This window comes from Chlorocebus sabaeus, chromosome 12 (assembly GCF_047675955.1).
Source record: "Chlorocebus sabaeus isolate Y175 chromosome 12, mChlSab1.0.hap1, whole genome shotgun sequence".
Classification (NCBI taxonomy): domain Eukaryota; kingdom Metazoa; phylum Chordata; class Mammalia; order Primates; family Cercopithecidae; genus Chlorocebus; species Chlorocebus sabaeus.
In genome coordinates, this window is record NC_132915.1 from 98,471,082 (window position 1) to 98,484,578 (window position 13,497).

The 13,497-nt window shown below is 48.2% G+C and overlaps 1 protein-coding gene across 2 annotated transcripts in view; it reads right to left on the reverse strand.

Annotated features, from left to right (window-relative positions):
* Nucleotides 1-616: 616 nt before the first annotated feature.
* The window catches only part of STRBP (spermatid perinuclear RNA binding protein), a 155,727-nt gene continuing 142,846 nt past the window's right edge, over nucleotides 617-13,497 (reverse strand). The window contains exons 18-19 of one of the 2 annotated variants that reach the window (XR_005238983.2): nucleotides 13,257-13,390; nucleotides 617-12,620 (exon numbers count right to left, since the gene is read on the reverse strand). Coding sequence is in view for 1 of the 2 variants with exons in the window: in XM_037994057.2 (XP_037849985.1) it covers nucleotides 13,386-13,390 (5 nt within the window). In the remaining variant the exon portion in view is untranslated. Of the gene's footprint in view, nucleotides 13,391-13,497 lie in introns of both variants that reach the window. The other variant, XM_037994057.2, reaches the window with a different exon arrangement.

The following is a 13,497-nucleotide window of genomic DNA, read 5'->3' on the forward strand; positions in this document are numbered from 1 at the left end:
TCCCTGGGCTGCCGGATCTTCTTCGTCCTCGTCCCTCCAAGTGGGCTGGGACTACATTGTGGTCTTGAGCTCTCAGTTACTAGGGCAGCTCAACTGCAGAAGCCCTGCAGGGGACCAGGCAGCAGGAGGAAGAACCTCAGCTTTGGGTTCCAATTGCTGCCGCCCTCTAGAAGCTCGACACCATTGGGCAGGGTCCTTTAACCCTGAGCCTCGGTTCCCAATCTGTATTGTCTGTCTGGGTATTACTGACCCCGGGAACAGGCGTGACGATTTAAGAGGTCAGCACTCAACATGACATCACTTACCACTCACTGTGCCAGGCTGCCAGGTTCATGTTGAGGAAACTTCACACCACAGACAGGCAGGGTTTTAAGGATCATTAATAGGATCACACATTAGGCCCTGGCCCCACCCAAATCACTGTCCATTATCAGGAGCCACCCACCCCCTTCAAACGTCCTCGGCCCCTCCATCCCTTTGCATGAATGGAAGAACCTGTAACATGTACTGAACTAGAGCCTTAAGGGCCAGGAAAAGGGAGCCTGCACTTGAACCTTTCACCAAAGCTGTATCCTTCATTTTACCAGAGTGGGTCCTACACAGAACAGTCCATTACTGTGTGTGACAGAAGCATTTGTTTTTATTTATCCAAATGGGGAAAATGCAACATGTCAGGGCATTACAGACAAACTGCAGCAGCCAGACAAGAGGGTCAGTCTATGGCAGAGTCCAACATACTCAGCGCGAAGGAGCCACAGTGTGGGTGCTGCCTGGAGGACTTGTGGCAGCAGGGTCCCTTTGGATGAAGGCCAGGCATCTCTGGGCGAGGCACTGATGACCGTCCACATGTGCAGGCTGCTGCTTCAGTCACGCTGAAGGTTTAAAGTTCAGAGTCCTACATGTAATAATTGCCTCAGAGGGGAAGGGCAGTCCATGGTGGTCGTGGTTTCCAGTGTTTTTAAACATAATACACAAACTTATTGCCAAGGACTTTGCACTGCAAATTATACTATTTACACTTGCGTATTCAGAAAAACACAGTAAATAGATACATGATAGATAACTTTAAATAGATTTCTAAAAACTAACTTGGTCTTCAGTAGACCCAAGTGAGCTACAGCCAGGAGTCCAATGCCAAGTGTGTGACCGTGCAGTAGGGAAAGGTTTCTATCCACGACTACGCTCAGCCGCCTCCCGCCTCCCCCACCCTTGGGGCTGATGAAGGACTATGGCTGAGCAGGCCTACCTTACTCCTTAGTGTGAGAGCTTCAGGTCTAGACTGGCTGCACCTCCCACCTCCTTCGCTGACAGTTCTGCTTGGAGTGGGTGAGAAGCAAGTCCTACAGGCTCCACTCCTGCAGGACCACTACACGGCGGGGAAACCAGGACACAAAGGCATGGCGCTGCAGGGCTAATGGTATGATGAACCCGGCCCTAGGCCAGCCCCTTCCCTGGCACCCCCTGCCAAAGCACCCTTGGGAACAGGCCCATCAGCCTCACTGTTCCTGGAAGTACAATTGCCCTAACTGATGATTACCTTAGGAAACGTCCTTTTGAAGAAGTAGCTGGACCAACCAACCACTTAGACCAAAGGTTCAGCACAACAGGCCAGACAGATGGGTCCAGGGTGAAAGGCCTGAGTCCAAGGATGCTTTGGGGAAAACAGGATGAACACTGCTAGGGGCTAAAAAGTGTATGATGTCTGCCCAAGGAAAGGACAACAGCAGGGGGTTCCCACGTGGACCAGCTTTCATTTTGCCTCCATAAGCCCTGGTATGCTGGAAAGGACGTCCACCTGGAGGCTGGAGACAGCTCCTCAGAGAGCCAGAGCTACCCTTGATTCCTGGGAGACAAAGAGAGCGAGGCCCTCTGGTTGGATGCCTACAATTTGGCTCCCCAGCAGCATTTCTAAAAAATGAGCTGCCCTCCCTAGGAAAGGTAGTAAGTAGTAGCGAAGCATCTCCCACAGCCATGGTAGGTTCCACCCCTGAGAAGCTGCCATATTAAGTGAGCTAAAGGAAAAGCAGTGCTCAGTACCCCATCTAAGAAATGGGGGTAGAGAGTGAACGGAACCTGATTGTGCAAGGCTGGCCTGAGCATGAAAAGTGATCGGGGGTAGGTAGAGGGATGCGTCTAATGGCAGCACCTCTGGCCTACTGTTGGGACAGAAGAGGTATTTTTTGCAACCAGGGCTTGCCTGGTTACTTCCAAATCATACCTCATGCACCGGCTGCCATCACTACCTTGGGGGTCAGGACTGCAGCCTAAGGGAGCCAGTGAATTGATACCTGCACACAAGGAGGCTTGGTAAGTGACATGAAAGTGCCTTGGAAATGTGTGTGTCTGGATCGAGTGTCTTACACTGACCCACCACACCAAAATCCCTCAAGGGTGGAGAGCACAAGATACCCAGAACAGAGGAAAGAGGCTGGAAACCTAAAACACAATTTGCAAATTACAGGTGGAGAAAGAACTTCTCACCACCTCTCTCACTAAAACTCCTGTTCTTGATCCATTTCCGTGAACAATGAAAAGAATCTGACTTGCAAAAGCAGCAGAAATATTTTGGTTAGAGTCAAGAAATGTTCTGACCATCATGTTTCTCTAGGCAGGAAAACAGGGCAGATGGCAAAGCGCCTGTGCCTGCAGGCAGAGGCAGGGGCAGGGCTGGCCTGAGCAAGGCTCTTGTCTGTAACTCCACTGCCTGACAGACAAGAGCCTTCCTATGAAGCTGGAGACACAGCAAGTGACTTGCTGCCACATGAAAGGCCACGCCTGGCACTGCAGCCAGGGACGGGCTGCATTCTCTTTACCCAATGTCCATCTGTGCCAGGCTCCAGTTTGTCAGTTTCCCTTCCATGAACCCAGAAACTTCTCTAGAAAATGCAGCAAGTGCTCCTCCTTAGAGCTGAGAAGTTCCACACCTACCATAAGAACTTGAGAGCCACTCCATGTCCATAAGAGAGGAGACCAGGCAGCAAAATCCTAGAGGCACTTCTGTACCAGAGGGAGCCCGACAAGTCTAAAGACAGCAGCCACCCAGGGACAACTCTTTCTTCTGTAACCCGCACCTGATTCTCAGAGATGAGCAAAACACAACTTCACTGAGAGTAAGCAGCACCCAGTTCCTGAAGTATACAGTGGCTTCCTGCCTCTCCAGGGCCTGCCAGGCTGCTCAGAGCACAGCACATCTCCCTCCTGCCTTTCCCCACGCCTGGCCCGACTGCGCTGGGACAGCACCACAGGCTTCACCTCCTGACTCAGTCCTGGAGGGCCAGAAACAAGGCTGGGCCCTGTGGAAGGGGGTCACGGTGCAGTGCTGCCAGCCCATGGCTGGTCCCGCCTCGCCAGCATCATGGGACAGCGCTGTGTGGAGCTGGCCACCACCTCCCAGCTCAGGCAGGGGGGCAAGTGCCTTGCCTTCTCCGAGCTGCATGTGATCCTCACCTCCCCCACAGGGCTGATGGAGCTTCATTGAATCAGCATCTGTGGAGGTGCTTGTATTAGGCCATCCTTCTCCAGCCTTACCCGCCCCTTCACAGCGGACACTGTGCTCCTGTCTATGCGCAGCAACAGTAGCTACTCCCAGCTTCTGTTCATATCAAGCTGGCAGCAGCTCACGTCCCTGGCACCTCTCCGATGTGCTGAATGGGAGCTCCCTTCAACATGCCTAGAAACCCCTCTGAGAGGAAAGACCATGCTCAGCAGAAAGCGCCACAAACACCCGTGGGTTTGTTCCTCACCCCAACTACACTGGGCATTCCTCAATGCGAACACCATGTCTGATTCACCTCAGTCCCCTACGCCTGGCATCAGGCCCGGCCCAGAGCAGTCCACCCCCAAGGGTAGTCGGTTCAACCTCCCTTAGTAGCTGGCAGCCTCTGGAGACGAGAGGTCAGCATCTCTTCTTCTCTGAGGCCTGCTGGCCACAGGCCCAGGGCATGTACAAAGGAAGCAATCTGCTCCACAGAGCACTGCCGCCATGTGGCTTGATTCTGAAGCAAGGGGCAGCCCGTCCCCGCCTCTTCACCTTCATATTCTGAGGCCCCAAGCCGACCTTAGATTGGAGACAGAATGTTTCATTTATCCTGCCCTTATACATGATCTTTAGGATAGCAGGAAAAGAAAAAGGCTGAAGAAGGAAGATTCTGTCAAGCTCTGTCATGTCAAAATAAAGGTGGGGCGCTCACTGACTACAAGCCAGTGGTCAGAACATCTGTCCAACTCTCTGGGCCTCTCTTCCCCACTCTAACACCAAAAGTACCTTGACCAAAAAGTCCAGACTAAACTGAAAGGTATAACTTAGAACCACAGACATGGTCCTCCATAGCCAGTGACATTTCTAATAAGCATTTGTGATCACATTACCCTCCTGAGCACAACTGTCCAATGGCTCCCTACTGCCCAGAGAATCCAGTCCACGCTCCTGAGCCTGGCCCTCCTGGTCCTTTATGAGCGGACCCCATGAGCCTGTGTGACTATGCAGAAGTCCTCATTGTTCAACACAATCTCATCCGTCATCTGGTCCTGTTTCCCTTCCTGGAGAACTGCAGCCTCCTCCTCATCTAAGCCCAACTCCAGAGCTGCCTGCCTTCAGAGCTTTCCTGATTCCCCCTCAGCCCTTCTCTTTGAGACCCTACCACCCTGGGCTTCTCTGAGCCCTGTTCTGTACGATGTTACTCAAAACCTAAGTTCCATATGGGCAGGAATTACACCGTCCTGTGCATTGAGCCAGTGCTCACACAGAGGAGATGCTCAGGAAGCCCTTGTGGGGAGGTGGATGGGTCCAGGCAGCAGATGGGAAGGAAGTTTCCAGTCAAGATTAAGCCAAAGGGTAAGTCATCTCTATAGTCTAAGGGGTTGGCGAAATACAGCCAACTTTGGCAAAATACTCCCTACTTTGCAGGGGGGTTGGCAAACTACGGCCCTGTGTATTTGTAAATGAAGCTTTATCAGAACACAGCCATGCTATCTATTTACGTAGTGTCTCTGACTGCTTTTGTGCTACAGTGGCAGGGCTGAGCAGCTGTGGCAGAGACCACATGGTCCATAAAGCCTGAAATGCTCACTATCTGGCCCTTTACAGAAAAGATTTGTGGACACAGGTCTAAGGCGGTGCTTCCCATATATTTTCACATTTCACCTCTTTAGACGTGAGATTTGTGTAGCCTGCTGATTAACAGTGAAGGCTGCTTGCAGCTAAGAGACACCTGGCCCTGGAGCTCTGGCCACCCAAAGGCTGACTGGATCCATGTCCACAGCTGCCACCTGAGCTGCAGTCCCCAGCAGAGCTGTAGGAAACAGGTGCAGAAACTCACACTGGCCTTCAGCTCTCCCTGTCCATTTCGAAGCAAAAGTGGCAGCACTGGGACAGACAGAAAACTGACACCAAAAACCAATCCTCTGGTCACAAGTTCATGGTCCTTTCCATCCTTCAAGAACTTGGGAAAGAACATCCACACCTTCCCATGGGCTACAGACTGCTCCACAGACGCTGAATCCAACAACCTCCAGCCCTTGCTTAGGTTAAAAATGAACAAAACCGGATTTACTTTTTGCCAAGCAAAAGGCCTCAGTATGAACGACCACCCGGTACCTGTGACTCCTGGCTGGAAAGCCCAGCCCAGCAGAAACTCGGAAAGGGTGAAGATGCTGATAGATCACAAGCCCCTCCCCACCCACCACCAGTGGAGAAGCCGGAGCGCTCCAGCATGATGGAGTGTGGCCCACCAAAGCCCCATTTCCTAGCCCAGTGGAGATGGCCCTTGCTCTATTCGACCTCCTCTGTACCCCGTCAGTATCTTCCTCCACTCCCCTGCCTTCCCCCGTCCTGGTCAGAGACACCATTGTTCTCTCTATTGCCCACTGAGCAGTGGTCCAGAAGTACTCCAGCAGGTCCCCTCCCCTGGATGGGTGCTGTTGTTCCTTGGCCCAGGGTTGGGGGCCATCATCTTCCCATCCCTACCCAGTCCGCCAGAGGAGCCTGGCCTGTGAGGAGATGTCATTCCTGCTTCTCCAGCCCTCTGCTGCTGCACTCCGTCAGCCTCCCTCATGCCTCACCTGGCCGATGGCAACAGCCTCGTGCTCATCAGTCCTCCCTCCTGACTCTGGTCCTTGGCTATCCAACTGTCCCAATCGACCCTCTGGAACTTACCATCGTGGAGGATGGTCATCACTGAAGGACACACCACCCAGGGCCATTCAAGAAGTGACTGCAAACTGTGTGTCCCACCTGCCACTTCACTCTTAACCATCTCAGGTCCGACGGCAAGGCCCTTCACGCTCTCCAAGTGGGCACACTCTCTCTGTGCGTGCCAGGCCCGCCTCTGACTCCCCTCCTGGGGATCCCGTCTGTCTCAGTGGGAAGCCTATAGGTCTTGGTAAATTACTCAGTCAGCACTTCTCTCCTGAGGCCTGGCTCCTGTGCTGCCCTTGGCAGGAGACCTGGGAATGGGTCTGCCAGCCCCCAGCCCAGAGCCGACGAGGAGGGGCCCTAGCAGGGAGGGGGGAGACCCGCTGAAGCCTTTCTGCCTGCACAGAAGAGGATGATTCTCATTCTGTTCAAATCCCCTGAGCCTCTTTCTTCCCCTCCCTGTACTCTCCATCTGGGTCAATGATTTCACCTTCTACTCAGTTGTCTAAGCTGCAAATTCTGACATTTTCTCCAACTGCTCCTTCTGCCCCAACACAAAGCCTGGTAAGAAGCAGTAGGTGACAGTGAATGTTTTCTCTCAATAAATCTACGTGCCCAAGAAGGGAGACACGGTCTTGGCAGCATCACCAATCACATCAGAGTTCGTCCAAACTGACATTCCACAGAATTTCCTCTTTGCCATCCACACGACCGGCTTCTTGCTGGAACGTGCCGATTACAGGGAGCTCATGTCGCACCTCAGCTGCTCTCTCAAGGCCGCGTCTGTCATCGCGGGAGGTGTATTTTAGCTCAAATTGCCCCACTGGCTTCCCATCATTGTCTTTTACCCTTTGGAACCACATACAATAAATAAACATAATGCCTTAAAAAATACCTGGCGGGAGTGCCCACGTTCTCTCCAGTCTCCTCTTCACCAGCCTTAACCTGGTCCTTCCATCTCATTTCAAGGTGCTTTCAGCTTTCCTGAGTTCCCCAGGTGCCAATTTCCATAGGTCTTTTACCTCCCAGATGATGCCTACCATATTCCTTTAACATAGCCTCTGCAGGAACGAGGGATTTTAGAAAGCTGAGACTTCCGAGAAGTCCCATGACAGAAGAATCCAAGGGGATCCCAACACCAGATTGCTCTGGAAAATGTGTTACTGTGACCATGATCCCATGGGTTAGAGTACATGTTTGAAGGCCGAGCCAGGAACGGAGGATGTGGCCAAAAACCAAAATGTAGATGAGGCTGAACATAACATACTTCCAACAGTACATCCGCTGTCCGCCTTCCCAGCCCTGAGGAGCTCTCCAAGTGGCAATTAATGAATTTGCACTTTATTATAGGGTTCAGTTACAGCATGAAATGATGATCTGTAGAAACTGACCCCAACTGTGTAGCTGGCAAAAAAAAAAAGAAAAAAAAAAAACAACTCAGGCTGCTGGGCCCAGAGCTGACCATTTGGCCACCTTGTCCAGTAGCACACTGACAAAGGAACCAGACACATAATGAGCCAGGAAGGCTGGATTTTAGGGGGCTGAGGAAGGATCAGGGAGACATGGGTTGGTCTCTGCTTGGTTTCAAGGCGCACAGGGGAGAGCCCAGAAGCCTAGAGGAAAGGTGAGCAGAACACATCACAGAGAAGCCACTGCTGCCAAGTGGGCTTGGGAGACGGAACAGACGTTGGTCTGCACTAGCGACGCAAACCACCTGCTCAGAGCACAGCCTCAGACTGGGTGAGCGCCGCCACTCACCGCACTGTAATTTGGGGCAGATCACCTTATCTAAGCATCTGTTTCCTCATCTGTAAAAGGAGAAAATTTCTAATTCCAGTTGTGGTGAAATTCAAAACTAATTCCTCGGAAAGGGCTGCTGTTAACTCTAAGAACAGTCTAAGAAATGTTATTTCTTCTGGTGGTTAAAAACTAGTTAGGAGCCACAATGTTTTCCCACAGACGAGCAGGGTGGTTTGGAGAGCTCTCTGGGCTCCGCTCTCCCTGTCTGCAGGGTGGGAACGACAATCTATGCACCGTGCTTCTCCAAGGGCTACCAGTGCAGCAAGCCATGAGATGACAAGTGGGAAAGGGCTTCAGAGAGGACTGTGTTCTACGAATGCCAGGCGCTCATTCTCCCTGACACAGTCATGATCTAGAACACGACAACCTGGGTTTCAAAGGTTCCTTTTTCCTGTTCCCCTCCAGGATTACAGCAGGGTGCACAGAAACATTGCCAAGTGCCAAGAAAGATGATGACTTGGGGTGGATGAGGAATACCTTTCCCTGAAAAGGATCCCGCAGCCATCCCTGCACCCACCCATGCCTAAGCAGAGACCCAGCTGTCATTCATTAGCCAAGGAGGTGGTAAAGTGGTTTACAGCAGCAGAAGAATCCGGCACGTTCAGCAGGGTGGTTCACAGGCAGCAATTTAGAGACCCCAAAGCCATCCAAGCAGGGCTTACCATACACGGGTCCAACTTAGAGGAAAGACAGCAAACTCCAGGCTGGCAGTCTGCCCTGAGGCCTACTCCAAGGAAAACTCCTGGCAATGACCACTGACCTCTGCAGTCTGCCACCACCCATATCTGCTGAGTACTTGTCCAGGGACACCCCCTTGCACTTATAGCCCAGACCTGGGCTGCTGCCCCTCTGTGTTCCTCTTCCTTGTACCCGATGAGCCAAAGCCTCACCAGCCTGCCTTCAGAGTCTGGCTTCAATTGTTGAAGACATCCTCATGACCTATCTCAGGCCAGGCAGAGAACATGCACTCAGAAAATATAAGCTAAGTGAAAACACATACCTCAGATTTCACTGAAATTCAGAGAAAAACAAGCTTGAGATAAAAATGCTTCCTCTGTTGATACAGATGCAATGCAGCCGTTCAGTCTGTCCTTCCAGCATGTGAGATCGTTCTTCACAACCAATTTAAATGAAAAGAGCCCTATTTTAGGCCAGTTTATCTGATCTGGAGGCACCTCAAGTCAGAAGGCCTAGCTTCCACGAGAGCCCATCCTGTCAACCCCAGCCTTGTAATCCACAGCAGATGGAACAGAAAAAGCTTTAGAACAGAGCTAGGTTCCATGAATGGTTCTAGCACTTAACTTGGAGCATCAGTTTCTTTTGTAAACTAGGGATACTACTACTTCCAAGAAGGTAGTTGGAGAATTCAGAAGAATGTCCAAATGCCCGGTGCACAAGATACAAATGGTGGCATCTCTCCTTCCCCTTCCCTTCCTACTTCTTCAATCTACTGCTGCCCCAAATGACCTAAACTGAGGGCTACTGTTCACCTCATTACTTGGGGCATTTAGCCGACACCTGAATGCAGAGACCTTTAGTCCAGTGTGAAACTGCCTGGGCAAATAGTGGCTATCTTCACCCTGCCCACCAGCAGGATGGCACAGTTCATTTGCAGAAATGGCAAAGTTCTGCCAAGAGAGACCAAGACCCTCCTCAGAAGGAGTAATTAATTAGAATGTTAACGACTGATGAGTCAAGGCAAAAAAAGAAGTCCTCCCTCAATGCTGGCTGACCAAGGCAAAGACTCCACCAAACAGCCTCCCTGGGGGGAATGCACTACCTTTTGCCAAGACATTAGCTAAGCAAGTATTTCTTAGATTTAAGAAAAACCTCTTGACTACAAGGTAAATCTTATTTGCCTCCTTAAAGGTAACAGTCCTTGTCTATACACAGTTTTTATAAACTTGGAGCATCTGAGGGCTCCAGTCTATGTTTCCCACTTAGCTCACCTCTTACCAACAGCCAAGGATGCATCTGACTACCTTTCTGCAGAGGCCCCTGGAATCTTTGTAGACACACAAAGGAATGGAAGGTAAGACATGCACCCTCTGTTTAATCCAAAAGCACCAATTTCATCATGTACCCATTTTCCTCTTATCGAAAAGAAACTTCCCAACTGTGTCCAGATAGACGGAGAAGTAAATGGATAGACAAAAAGAAAGATGAATAGATGGGCAGATACGTTTTCTCTAAGACTAATAGGCAGAAGGGAGGCCTCATATGGTGAGGAGTGCAGATTTTTCCCCCAGAAGTATCAAAGCAAACTAGAAGAGACAAGCTATAGGAGTGCTTTTCAGAGAAGCATCCTAGTCGACAGCCTTTTAAGCACACCAGTTTCCTCCTTTCCTTTCTGTGCTGTAAAGGAACTTGCTTTCCACCTACTAAACACGGGTAAGCCCTGAAGGTTACATTCTGGAGGCAGCTATAACCAAACACCTTTTTAAAAAAGTATTAATGCACTGGTTGGACACTTGGACTCAGCAGGTAGATATTCTAAGATCAGCCCTTATGAAGTTCTAAGCACCCTTAAATACCACCCCCCCAATGCAAAAAAAAAACAAAAAAACAAAAAAACAAGTATTTACAAACCCTTGGCAGCAGATTGGCTGGTAATTTAACTACTGTAACAGATGCATGAGCAATTTCCTGAAGCTTGGATCCACAGCAACGCCACCACACTAGCTCGCACCAGGTCCTTGGGGTGCGTTTCTTGTCTAAGCCCTAGATACCAGGAGTCCTCTCCCAAAGCCTGGCAGTGAAGCCTATCAGCACCAATGAACCGACACAGCTCCACCCTGAGCAGGCCATGCACCTGCCTCTCCAACACCTATTGGCACAGCCTCGCCCCCCTCACATTCATCCTCACCTCGGCCAACCATGGTAACAACACTCAACATTATTACTGAGTACGTACTATGCACCAGGTACTGTTCAAAACATATTATGTGTATTAACTCATCTAATTCCTGAGCCCCATGGGAATGTGCTGGAAGGAGAGAAATTCTTTGGCCCAGATTCCCACATGGTTTCTAGTCTCTATTTCTAGCTGTGCTGTAAAGCTTACATAACCTAATTTGCATTATGGTACTATTTTTAAAAACCTCCGAAGATTGCTGCTTCAAAGCATCAATGGAATCTGTTAGTTCCTACCTAAAATGATAATGTGGGAAAGGATATCTATTCTTACAACCAACTCAACTGGAATTATTGACTTAAAACAGTCTTTCGGGAAGAGGCTATTAAGGAAGGAAGGGACTCATTCTTATGTAAGTACTAGCTCTGTGCTCTGTAAATAAGGGCTACAGAGAAACACATCAATACTGAAACCCACCTCAGCAGTAGTCTCTTGGCTCTGCTGTTGTTATCTATTTACCACCCGTCTCCTTTCCAGGACTCCTAATAACACTGAGGAATCTGTGTTCACTGGACAGCATGGCGTCAGACTGTACAGAGTATGAGTTTGAATACACACAACCTTTCTCATTCAGAGATTCAGAGATAGCCACACCTTCTCTCAGTAGGCACTGGCGTAAGATGAATGGGAATTAGGGGAAGACCATTCACAGAGCAGGTTGTTTTCAGCTTTAACTGCTCTTAATGACCCTGGTGTATAGGGCTCTGGATTGCTTGAAATCTAATTCCTGGGGTGGGGGCGGGGAAGGCAGGGGGGATCTCCTTAGTTCTTTCCCCTAATTCACTACTGAAGATTTTCCTCCAGTTATTAATGAAATCTAGGAAACAGGGAAATTATGGTGAATGATTGATTATAAGGGTGAAACTTTCTCATTTGTCATTAAAAAAAATGTGCTCAGTGTTTAAATTAACCACTTTGTCCTTTGCTCTACTATAAAAACTACCTGGAAAGGACTGGAGTATTTGTTATTCATTTCATTACATTCACATATTGGACCGAGGTCCATGAACATAAACCAGAGTAGGTTTCAGGCTCTCAAAACTGCCAGGGAAATATTTTAAACGAGTGAATTTCCAAGTGACACCTATTTTGGTGATGTCAGAGGGCCTACATTATTAAATTGTTTACAATTAAACTAATGACTGGGCTAATACTCTTTTTTGCCACAGTTAACAAAGTATCTGGTTCCCAAAGTAAGATATTTGTAATAGGCCCAATTCCAACAACAAGGAGACTGTCAGAATTAAAATGCTTCCACTGGTCACAGCCTCTGTTCACTTGTACCCAGAAGAGGACCTGGCACCTAATAGGCAATGGGCTGCTTCAGCATGACTGGATCGCACTCAGTACTAGTCAGCTATACCTCGTACAAACTTTTATAGATGCCAAAGCCACATTAAATGTACATACAGATTCTGCGTGGAAAAAACAAGAGTTGTTCCAGCAACTTTAAAGTGAGTAATCAAAAGAAACTGCTACTTAGAAACAAATATGAAACATGAAATTCATTTTAATCTACATATATCAAATACAGCCTTAGCACAGAACATCTAACACAATTAAATGCATTTATGGGACACACCTAAATGAAGCAAATCTTTATTAAAATATCTGCCTAACCCTCACATCTTTACATGAACTCCATGATGGTTGAATAAGATGGGAAATAAATAATCTAGCTACCTAACCTGGAAAAGACAGATGGATTGCTTTAAGTCTATTCGGTCTCCGCAGACTCGATATTCACCACCCCGAGTCTTGCTGAAGTTGGTTCTGCAAATAATTAACTTAGCTCAGTCAATTATACACTTTTCCATAGTTACCATCATATTTTGGTTTTGTTTTGGTTTTTTTTTTCATTTTCTATTGCTTTTTTTTTTTTTTATGGCTTCTTGCTGTTGTTGTATTAGGGCATACAACACAGATCAGAGACTTTCATTTCTCGGAGAAGTTTCTCCCCTTGAGAAATTGGCACTTTGATCCTCAGCTTGTGTAACAGCTTACACACACGGATCCCACCAGCACCGGTACCAACCTTGCTGCTCAGGAAATTCCACTGCTTTGGCCAAAAGAGTGCCCTGTCATTAAAATCTTCTTAGATGAACTGTTCCTATCACTGAATTCTTAAACAGGTATGTGTGTGTGATTTACATACATGTTATATCCTAAGTTTTTACACACACACACACACTTAGTGTAAGTGAAATGTCTGTCTTGAATAAAAAGCAGTTACAAGGGTATTAAAACAAATGTTGAAAAATAACTATTTTACATTTAGACCATACAATTTTTAAAGGTAATGTGATGACATATGACCTAAGAGATCAAATACATCATATATGATTGTCATATATGCATGTTGTGTTAATTGATTATTTTTCTCTTTAATCAGAAAATAAAAGAGCTTACCTTTGTATACTGAGATCACAGCTTACAGTCACTATATCTCAGCCTATTTTATACAAGTGATATGGCTACGAAGGTCCGAGGAGAACGAGAATAAAGTGAGATAAACGTGCTGAAAACTGCTTAAAAGTATTAACCTGAAATACACAGAGGGTCCAACACCAGTTTTAAAAATACATTAACGAGGTATTCCTAGCTCTTCAATTAATAACGGTGGCTGATTCATGATTTTCAAACATTCACC